The sequence below is a fragment of the Typopeltis vanoorti genome, chromosome 4, assembly GCF_054136105.1.
Source record: "Typopeltis vanoorti isolate ZY-2024b chromosome 4, IOZ_Tvanoo_1.0, whole genome shotgun sequence".
NCBI lineage: Eukaryota > Metazoa > Arthropoda > Arachnida > Uropygi > Thelyphonidae > Typopeltis > Typopeltis vanoorti.
This window is the reverse complement of record NC_143552.1, coordinates 157,549,626-157,561,706: the sequence shown is the minus strand read 5'-3', so window position 1 is coordinate 157,561,706 and position 12,081 is coordinate 157,549,626. Positions and strand designations below refer to the sequence as shown.

Below are 12,081 nucleotides of genomic sequence, written 5' to 3'. Positions count from 1 at the left end.
AAACTGCCATTGATTCCATCTGTTCAGGTCCTTAATCTATCTCAGAAGTCTCATATCTGTGGTCTCCAGTCTTTGATCAAGTGTTTTATTTCTAACCCAGCTCTGAGATCCATAAGTTAAAATTGGTTTGTCTTGTATATAGCTAGTTCCATGTTTTGACTAATTTCTCTCTTATTCCATTGACTTCCTACCATACCAACTTTGCTAATGTTGCTGCCTCTTTCCAAGTTTAATTTGCCATCATCGCTAAAAATTGTGCCTAAATAGCTGAAATATTTAGGGATGCAGTTGGTTTCAATGTTTCTGCTAATGTCATTGTCTGTCTTTTTTATTTGCTGATTTTTTTTATTAAATTTATTACAGCAGATGTTGGAAGTTTTTTTTCCCACTTGGTTAGACTATCATAAATTTGGTTTAATCCTTTATCCAAGTGAAAGCAAACAAAGTTTTCGCTTGAAATATCTTCAGGACTGAGGCAACTCGTGGTAAAGTGGACCAAGCTCTCATCACTCCTTGTTTTAGTATCTCCCATAATGCAAAGCACATCTCCTTGCTGACATGTATAATACTATGCATTAAAGGAAGGGCCACTACCCAGACCAGTTTCAACCTTTATTGAGGTCTCATCAGTGGGAGCCAGACCCAGAGGTGGTGATACTAAGGCAGACACAATGGAGAAGTCATATTTACCTATACTAAGACAAGGAATGATGAGAGCTTGGTTCACCTTTACCACGAGTTGCCTCAGTCCTGAAGATACTTCAGGCACAAACTTTGTTTTTGCTTACACTTGGATAAAGGATTAAACTAAATTTATTATGGTCTAACCAAGTGGGGAAAAAACTTCCAACATCTTTCTCTAAATCCAGAGTAATTTAATAATAAGGTGAGACACCTTTTGACAACTCGTATAGGTAAATATGACTTCTCCATTGCGTCTGCCTTAGTATCACCACCTCTGGGTAGTGGCCCTTCCCTTAATGCATAGCATTATACATGTCAGCAAGAAGATGTGCTTTGGATTATGGGAGATACTAAGACAAGGAGTGATGAGAGCTTGGTCCACCTTTACCACGAGTTGCTTCAGTCCTGAAGATACTTTAGGTGCAAACTTTGTGTGCGTACACTTGGATAAAGGATTAAACTAAATTTATTATATTACAGCAGATATTCAGTATACTCAGGAATCTGCAGACTTGAATTATATTTTGAGTTATGGTTACAAATCAGATTTGAACAGCTATCAGATGTGAACTGTAGACTCAAATAACTGAAAGAAAAACTGAATGAGTTCAAAAACAATAACAAGCCCCAAAGAAAACTTTGATTAATTCAGCTCAGAGAGGCATGCAGTTAGGTAATCTTGCAAGAATAGAAAAATCAACTCCGTTATGGACTCAGGAAGTTAAAGGCAGTCAAGGGAAAGAAGAAGACATATCGAAAGTTCCTGCTAAGTAAGTCAGCTTGTGCTCTTAAAGAATACAGAGAAAAATGTAAGAAACCAAATCATTGTGTAAAATTAGCTAAACAAAAGTCATGGGAAGACTTCGTTAAGAACATAGAAAATAAATGTCAGGAAGGTGGTAAAATATTCTGGAGGGTATTGAAAAAGCTCAGAAATGGAGAACAGAATACTATAAAAGGAATTAAAGTTGAAGAGGAACATGAAAATTGAAGATAAAAATATTCTCGATGTATGGAATAATTTTCTTATTATTATCAGCCAACCTCCATGGAGTTGAGACTCATCGTGAGAGGTCCTACTCTTACATGCACAGTTCATTATACCTTGACTTAAATGTACTCACTGTCCCCACAGTCACCATGCTCTCAGGAAATACATTCCAATCACCCACTACTCTCCATGTGAAAAATCTACTCCTCACCTGCTTGCTTACACCCACCTTATACAACTTCCAGGAATGGCCTCTTGTTCTCTCCCTGTCTCCAGATATTCTATGAAAAATCTCATCCACGCTAATCTGGTAATTACTCCTTACCAACTTATCTCAATCATGTATCCACTAGGCTCTGTAATTTGTCCCCAATCTGTCCTCATATTCCAATTTTAAAGACTAGAAACCAACTTAGCCAATTGTCTCTGGACCCTCTCCAACATCTCATCATCCTTATGCAAACTTCGTGACCAAATCTGTGCACAGTGATGCATGTGTGGCCTGATCAAAGTTCTCCCCATCATTGCAATAATTCGCTGTGTTGTCCTCAAAATTTTAGCAAAATGTCCATGAAATATCAAGCCCCTATCCACCACAATCCCTAAGCCTTTCATCTCCCCCCTGCTCAGATATCTCCACCAATCCTATACTCTGCATCCCATCTTTGTTTACCAGATTTTAAAACCTTACAATTTGCAACATTAAACTGATATCCCCACATACTTGCCCATTCCTACAGTCTATTTAGGTCCTCTTGCAATGCTACATTTGCTCTACTTACATCTCTCCCCAACTTTGCATCATCTGCAAACAGCTGTATATTTAAGCCCTTTCCAATGTTATTTACATACAAATTAAACAACAATAGCATCAAAACAGATCCCTGGGGCATGCTACTAGTGATTTTTCTCTTCTGGGATATCACTCCCCCATGCACAACCTGTTGATACCTATCAGAGCCAATCTCCAATCCAGTGCACTTACTATGTAAGTGGACTGGATTGGAGATTTAACTACTAGCTTGCTATGTGGCAGTCTGTCGAAAGCCTTTGCAAAATATAAATATACTACTGTATATGAATCCTCCCTGTCCAATGTATTCGTCACCTTGTTATAATAAGTGAGCAGATTGCTAAAACATGATATTCCTTTAGCAAACCCATGCTGTCCATTAAAGAGAATTCTACTGCTGTCCACCCAGTTCTGAATCCTTGTCCTCACTAGCTTCTCCAACACCTTGACCACAACTCCAGGCAAGCAGATTGGTCTATAGTGTGATGCCTTAGTTTGCCACCTCCTTTATGAAGCTGAACAATTTTGCCATCTTTCCATTCTTTATCTCCACTCATTTTTTCTTCCAGATTGCACGTTTCACCTCTTCAGCCATCTAGTTTTCACCTATATTTTAGTATCCTGACCATTGAAATACACTGCCTTTGCCAGATAATTCCTGTGTAGAGACCAAGCAGCATTGATTTCTTTCCCATTCAATTTCTCATTTCATGATATTGCTGCATGCTACCTCCTTAGTTTGCCATAATCACCTGCCTTATGGTTCCACATATAACTCTTTCTCACTTCATGTTCACTTTCACTAACTGGAGGAAGACATGACACTTTGTTTGCAATAATATCTTCTGATGAGATAATCAAATCCAAGGCCCACAATCCATGTGTGGGCTCTGTTACATACACCTTAAGGTAGTTATACCTTAAAAACTCAGATTCATTCTTTTTGGTACTATACTACCATAATTAAAATTGCTCATACTGATCACCCTTTTCTTAATTACTTTGAAAGATTGCTAAATGAAACAGGTGACGAAAACAAACACTCATTGGGAATGCCATCTGGAATATATATATATATACATATATTTATATATTTATATATCTGTGTACATAGCAAAGCTGGAATGGTAGGAAGTCAACTGAATAAATTTATATGGAATGGCAGTATCGTATTAAAAATAGGAAAGAACTTGACATTGTAGCATTCAGGTATGTGGTACCATAGCTAATCTCAGGTGGTATGGCCACTTAAACAGAATGGGAGAGGAGAGATTAACTAAACAAGTGTTCTTTGCCAAGACGGCAGTGTTAGATCCTAAATGAAGGAATCTTGGAAAGAAATCATTCATTTGGAATCTTACATATAAAACTTGCTGACAAAGAGAAATACCTGCACATCAGCTGTAATTAAAAGTGAAACTTCTTCACTTTATGTAAAATTTGTATTCTTTATTTCAAGTGCCTTATATATAAGCTGATGTGATTATATTAAGATTTCATTTTTAAGTATGTCAAAAAAGAGAGATGATCTGATTTAAATTTTAGCCTCACTTAAGCTATGTAAAATTTACTGTGAGTCATCTAAAAAGTTGCTAAGTAATAATTCCTGGAAGGCATAAAACTACACATGTACAGCGTAACACTAGCGGCTATAGCTTACTCAGAAAATTACGTTGCCATGTATTTTGTGAATCCAAGTATAACAGCATCGTAAATGCGAAGGATGAACCCAAAGGGGTGAAAAGATAAGGGCCGTGTGCAAAAAGGGAACTGAGAAAAGAGGACGCTCTATAGAAGAATATAAGGGGTTGAGCCCGTATCGGAAGACTCTCTGGTCATAACATTTTCCTGTTTTGGTGGTTCAGAAGTTAGCAGGCAGTTTCGCAGGGGGGGTGAAGTGTGTGATAAGATGTCGGACTGCGAGCATTCTTAAAATGAAGTAGGATTCTATGCAAAGCTGAAAGTAAAAATTCCAGTCCTAGCAGAATCAAGCCGTCACTGAAAAGTCCCATCGAGTTGTTCCTGAAACGCAAAGATTTGAATCTGTTTTCGGCAGAAGGAGTGAAGATAGCGTAATCCCTACATTGGCGTATGGACAGCCAATAGATGAGAAGTATCCAGACATACACATGGTGCAGAACAATGCGGAAAAAGCTCGTTAAGGTGCAATTACTCTAATTTTGTGTGAAAGTTCATTAGAAGAGAGAAGATTGTTTACGAATGTGAAATTAAGAACTGTATTCTAAAGAACTCTGTGGACAGTCTCTATTTAGAAAGTTAACCTCCTTTGAGAGTAAGAAGAATTGTTTGGAAGAGATCTTTTGTAATTTTGTATGTGATAGAATTAACTTGATGCAATAAGAATGGTAGAATTTAGTATCTCAGTAACATTAGAATGTTTGTTAGTTTTCTCTTGCAAGTAATACTACTGAAAGGTATTTAGCTTAACTTCATATCATTTGCTATCTATCCCAATATGCAGTTACTGTGTTTAGCATGCTTTATAAGATTTAATTAATTTAGAAAGTGTTAACCTCTTAATTCGAGTTTTATTTAGTATTGAGCATAATTGAGTGTATGAATTTTGTATTGTATTTTAGATATTCCAATAAACATGTCATATTTACCTGAATCTGAGTCATGCCTGATTACGATTCCAACTTACCACTTATAAAAATAGAACCTATTTTGGCGGGAAGGATTTAGAGAGTGAATATAATAATAGATTTAGGTCACGACTGCAATAATCTAAATCTATACGGCAGTTTAAATAAGATATTATGTAAGTAATCTTCAGACTCTAGTATTGTCTCCCTGAGCAAGGATCTTTTCTGTTATAGGATACTGGCTGGCGTAGCAAAAATATAAATTTGCCAGTATCCGAAGAGGAAACAATCCTAGATATAAGAATAAGATTAAAGTAAGTGAATAAAGAGAATAAATCACAAACGATAAATATTTAACAATAGAGTAGCCAGTAGGATTTTGAGTGTATAAGGTTTTAGGTAAGAAAGGATAGATTTAAGTAAACAACATAAAATATAAATTAAAGAAAAGTAAAAGCAATGACTCAATATAACATTAGGAAAAAAACCTAGAGGAAGACCAAAATCTAGGTGGATTGATACAATTAAAGTGTCTTAGAAGACAGACATATAAGATCTAATAATATTGGAATGTTGAGAGATAACAGCTTAATTTTGAGGAAAATTGTCGATGGGAAGTTAGTAATGATTTAACTTTTCATATAGTAGTATCATAAGATTCCGTACACCCATCTGAGGAGAATTTGAGATGATGACTTAGATACTTTTTTATTTCTGAAAAGTGATGGATGATTTTGTTTTGTGATATGTATACAGTAAAACCCCTTTTTTACACTTTTCAGGGGACTGATGGGAAAAAAGTGTCAATAGCAGGAAATGTAAAAAACATTAAAAAAAGGCTAAAAGACAACTTGCTGCTGGTATGTTACTCTACATACTAGATCACAAAATCTAATAACTGAAAATAAATGAATTTACAATTACTTATATTTATCTATTAAAAAAATCCTTAATTGTTGATTGTTTTTGCTTTTTCTGCACTCTTATAAGTTCCACCTACCTCTCCACACTATATAAGGCATTAAATGCCCCATCGTCTCCTGATGCACTTGCAATATACCGTGTCAAAACAGAGATAACTTCCATTGCTTCTTTACTAGTAGGGACGGTAGCTTCTCGATCACAGTCTTCAACCACTTCTTCCTCTTCTTCTTCACCAAGGTGGTTGGAAAGGATGTCTTCTACACTTGGTAAAATTGATGTGATCACATCAGCATCAACATAGTCTTGAAATGAGGAAGACTCATCCATCACATACCAGTTGTTGGGCTCTGACATATCTTCTTCTTCCACAAACGTAACTCCTGCCTTCCGGAATCAGTTGGATATGGTTTCAGGAGTAACATGCAACCATGCTTTGGCCACATAATGCATAGCATCAAGGATTGATATGGTCATTTGATTTGGGTCCATACCATTATCATGCATAAACACAGCTTTTTCAACAAGCATTTTTCTATATTTCCATTTAAATGCATGGATGATGCCCAGATCTAATGGCTGAAGCTCACTTGTACAATTAGGGGGAAGAACACTAATCTAATGCTTCTGCAGATCATCGGGGTGTGCAGGATATTTGTCTAGCAGTAGTAGTATTTTGCGGTGATTTGCCCCCATTTTAGCATCCCGGGCATGCATGGTGGATGTGAAGATGCTGCTGGTCATCCATGCAGTGCTGTTGGCATCATACTTAGTAGGCAGATTTTTCACATTCTTAAAACACCTTGGCTTTTTAAATTTACTAATTACCAGTGGAGGTAATTTTTCTGATCCATCAGCATTGATCATGAGCAAAACAGTTGCCCTCTGCTTGCTGAGTATTCCACTGTGACACTTCTCTCCTTTAAAACACAATGTTTTACTTGCAGAATGTTATAAAAGAGCCCAAATTCATCAACATTGAAAATATTTTTCAGTTCGTAGTCCTGAATAATAGTCTTTAGTTCGTGTTTCCAGGTTTACAGTTTCCCCTGCAACACTATTGCTTTCTCCACACACTTGATTATACACAATATTGTGACGAGTCTTGAAACAATCAGTCCATCCATTTGACGCAGTAAAACCATTAATCCCCACCCTTGCAGCAAATTCAAGGGCTTTCGCTTGAAGTATAGTACCATCGACTGGAATGCTCGACGCTCTTGTAGAAACAAAACACTCCGCCACAAGTTTATTCAATTCATCGTATGTCGATGTCCTGATATATTTTCATTTTTTTTAACATAGCACCAGATTGCTTTGCATTGAGTTCAGTGCTTGAGCTGTTTTTTACTATCGTGTTCAAAGTGGACACGGAGAGTCCAAGAGTCCAAGATTTTTTGCTAATTGCACACGTGTTCCGGCATGCCAGTCTACACATCACAGAATTGCCATCTTTTCTTCTACCGAAATACATTTTCTGTCTTTTTTCTTCATGTTACTAACATGGTTCATTCACCACCGCAACCTGAAAGTAACTATCACATGCTAAATTATGTAGTAGAAATTCTTCAATATACCACATGCTTCTGAATTGCGACTATGAACACCAACACTGAAAGCTAGTGAAACAATATTTCACGAGCTGTGGTTTATTCACTGATATCTAATATTCACGAATAACAACTGTTACTCAGTAGAAGTGTGAATGTGATTTCACAATTTGTTTATGATCCTTGTTCACGATTTCAATACAGCACTGTGAATGTGAAATCACATCAACACATTACGGGTGCCACGAGATACTGACAGTTTAAAATTACTGATATGAAAACTTCACAATATCAATTCATACTGTGATTGAAAAATCACAGTTATCGTCGCTCATCACTATATCGCTGCTGCAAGCCACCATGATTGCGGAAACGAAACTACGGCTGAAAGCAATGCCATCTGGGAGCAGAAATCAATTCAAAAATCAGTGTTGCCACCCAACAAAAAACCACAAATCACGAGAAATAACATCCGCATCAAGTTGTTAATGGTGTGAAAACAATATATCGTAAGAATAAGCCTTAAGACGGGACCAACGGAAAATGACGTAATGGCAGGAAAACGTAAATTGCGGGAATGTAAAAGGGTTTTACTGTATACACACACACACAAGGGTGGTCAGAAAAGTTCTCAGCCTCAACCATAGATGGCAACATTATCGGGAAGATTTTTTTCCTAAGTTGGTACATCTTTCATAAGCATCCTTGTGAAATTGCAAGTCATTCTATCAAGTAGTTTGTTTTATGCAGCTGTTGGAAGCCAAAGTGTTGTCTGTATCCCTCGAAATGGATAAAATTGAGTATCGTGCGGTTATAAAATTCTTTGTAAAAGAAGGTTTAACACCAAAGAAATTCATAAAAGTTTATAGGCACTCTTCTCCTTCGTTTTTGACAATTAAGAAATGGGCTGCCGAGTTTAAACATGGCTATACCAGCCTTGAAGATGATCCACACGAAGGACAACAACACCAGTAATCATTGATCAATGCACGATATGGTATTGAATGACTGGTGAGTCAAAGTGCATGAAATTGCTGAGACTATAGGCATTTCAAAAGAACGTGCAAGATATATTTTGCATGTCTGTCTGTGTTCGCTGGACATCTACAGATGCCGTATGGTCACTCCGATGCTTGATGATGTTCCACACTAGGCCTCGCCATGTAGTCCTGTTGTTTGCCCTTCTGGCAGCCTCAACTCTCTGAAGATCAGTCACTCCACACTCGCCATCCATCCATCTCATTGATGGTCTACCCCTGCCTCTTTTTCCAGGAACTTTACCTTCTATTACTGTTCTGAGAAGTCCTCCTTCCATCCTTTCTATGTGTCCAAAATATTTTAATTTTCTTCCGTCAATATCCTTAAGGAGCCTTAAAGTTCTACTAATCTTTTCTAACACCCATTCATTTGTACGCCTTTCAGTGTATGATATCCTCAACAGCCTTCTGTAACACCACATCTCAAAAGCAGATATCCATTTCTTATCTGACTTCTTTAGGTTCCAAGTCTCGTATCCATAAGTTGCTGTTGGAAAAACAACTGCATCCAAAATCCTCAACTTTGTTCCCATGGAGATAGATCCATCCCTCCAGATTTTAGACAGGTGCTTTAGAGTAGTCTAAGAAACACATTACCAGAGGGAGTCTGAATTCTTTATATTTTTCTATGATCTGTCTAAGGCAAAGGATCTGATCTCTGGTGCCCCTACCTTTCCTAAAACCTGCTTGTTCCTCGGGCATCTCTGCCTCAACTTTGGCCTCAATCCTATTTAGCATGATCTTTAATAAAATTTTGCTTGCATGAGATATCAAACTAATAGTTCTATAATTCTTGCATGCCTTCATATCACCTTTCTTGTGTAGTGGTATGAAAACTGACTTCTTCCAGTCTCTAGGCCATGATCCTGTCCATATCCTTGTAATCGATCTATGAAACACTCTTATCCCTCCATCTCCTGTGGCCTTAATTAACTCTGCTGGGATTTCATCTGCACCTGGGGCCTTATTGCTGTTGAGCTGCTTAACTGCTCTTTCAACTTCATGCCCAAGTGGAGAAGGATTGTTTTGCATGAAGAATTCCAAATGAAAAAAGCTTTGCGCAAGATGGGTGCCGCACTTGCTCACAGCAGATCAAAAATGCACTCGCATGAAAATCTCTGAACAGTGCTTGGAGCATTTTAACAAGAATAAAACTGATTTTGTGCATCAATTTATTACTATGGATGAGAATTGGATCCACCATTACATACAGAATCCAAACAGCAGTCAAAACAGTGGACAGAAGCTGGTTGTTCATTGCCAAAGAAGACAAAGTCAGTTCCATCAGCAGGAAAGGTCATGGCATCGGTGTTTTGGGATGCTAAAGCCATTTTGTTTATTAATTATCTTGAAATGGGTAAAACAATAATCGAGGAATATTATTCTGATCTTTCGGAATAATAGACAGGGAACAAAAAAATTTGTAAGAAAAAACCCGGTTTACAGAAGAAAAAAAATCATTTTTCATCAGGACAATACACCTTGTCCTGATGAAAGATGATTTTCATCCCAATTTTTTAATGTATGCCATGGATAAATAGTTGCTCCCAGCCCACAAAGGTGTTTTGCCAATGGGAAAATTAAGGTATCTGTACTATGAATTGTTCGAACATCTGCCCTTTTCCCCAGATTTGGCTCCCTCTGACTTCTGTCTCTTCCCAAAACAAACTCTTCCTTGCTGGTCAGCGTTTTTCTTCAAATTAAGAGGTGATTGCAGCTGTAGAGGGGTATTTTGCAGACCTTGCTGAGAACCACTACAGGGACCGAATAATGGCGCTGGAGCATCACTGGAATAAATGTATTAGTCTTAAGGGAGATTGTGTTGAAAATAAAAATAATTTTGACATTATAAATTCATTTTTTCATTGTTAGGCCAAGAACTTTTCAGAACCACCTTCGTATATATGTTAGCAGGTTTCAAAAGATTTTTTATTTGAATTTGTTTTGTTAATTTTATTTCAAGGATTTTTTTTAAGTCAGTGTTGTTTACACTTTAACTTTTTCTTGGAAAAAAGTCACATTTTTTTGGTATATTCTTTATTAAATATCATCTAATATACTATGTCATAATAGCAACATTTAGATGATTTTATTGGTGTTTTGGAATGGGGATGGGAGCAACTGTTTATCCATTGCATACCAATTGTGAAATTCTCTTACCATAAAGATTTTTTTAATGTATGCCATGGATAAATAGCTGCTCCCATCCCAATTAATCATGTATTACAGTAATCAGGCACCATTGTACAATTTTTTTTTTTGGAGTAGCTCCTTTACATTTGTCTTGAATATGGGAGTTGGCATCTTAATGAAGGAAACAGGTTATTGTTCTGTGGTTTTAAGAGTCAGCATTTTTTCTAGCAATCATAATTAAATTTAATGGAATAAATACAGCACAGAGACATCTTCAGGAATGAAATATTAAAATTGTAATAACACACAGTAATAAGTAGAAGAAATTGGACTACTTTGAGCCTACAGTCTATAAGAGTTGTCCTGTATGGGTGATGTTGGCTAGCTTTAATTGTTGGATGGGAGACCTAAAAATTAAAGTGTCATATATTGAGAACACAACCATATTTAGATTAGTCTCTTTTTTTTTTAATCTGCTTCAGATTCCAAAAAGAGTCACGTTTGTATTTGCTGTGATGAAGCTAGAGCTCCGTAGCTCAGTTGGTATAGACAAAGCCCTTTGGTTGGAAACACCTGAGTTTAATTCTCATCCAGTAGTTTTTTTCATATGATCATGTGCAAGATATCCAAGGCATGGTTAGCTAGACCGTAGCTGTGGTGGAAGATGTATTTCTTGAGTTTTCCAACCTAATCTAAAACCAGCCTAATCTGAATAAATATTTTTGTTTTATAAACTTCCCAAGAAAACTTTAATTCTTAGGCCTCGTGCCTAACATCTAAGGCTAACCAATTCGGTTGCTCTTCATAGGACTTTAGGCTCAAAATAGTCAGGTTTCTTCCACTTATTGTTATGTGTGTGTGTTATTGCAATTTTAATATTGTATTCCTGAAGATGTCTCTGTGAAAGAGACATAATATTGGAATAATTAATCATCATCATCAAATTCCTGCCATGTACCCACAAGGGGTGTGCACGATATGATAGTACTACATGAAAAAAATTACATCATTACTAACTTCCTATTTACAATTTTCCTCCAAATCAGTCTGTTACTTGTCAAGACTCCAACATTATCAGATCTTATATTTCTATCATCTAAGGCACTTGGTACCATATAAATCCACCTATATCTTGGTCTTCCTCTGGGTTGTTTTGCTGCCAACCTGGCAGAAAACACTTGTTTTGCTAATCTTTCTTCGCCCATTCTGTTTAAGTGACCATACTACCTGAGATTAGCTCTGCTAACGCATTCCTAGATGCTGGCAATGTCAAGTTCTTTCCTAATATCCTCGTTTTTAATATGATATTGCCATTGATGCCATCTGTTCACGCCTCTAATCTTTCTCAGGACTCTCGTATCTGTGG

The 12,081-nt window shown here is 36.9% G+C and overlaps 1 protein-coding gene across 1 annotated transcript in view; it reads left to right on the top strand.

Annotated features, from left to right (window-relative positions):
* LOC150107787 (E3 ubiquitin-protein ligase RNF10) overlaps positions 1–12,081 on the top strand; it is a 280,258-nt gene that overhangs the window by 134,660 nt on the left and 133,517 nt on the right. Inside the window, exon 9 of the mRNA XM_090392188.1 lies at positions 5,857–5,934. Coding sequence (XP_090248314.1) covers positions 5,857–5,934 — 78 coding nt within the window. The remainder of the gene's footprint in view (positions 1–5,856; positions 5,935–12,081) is intronic.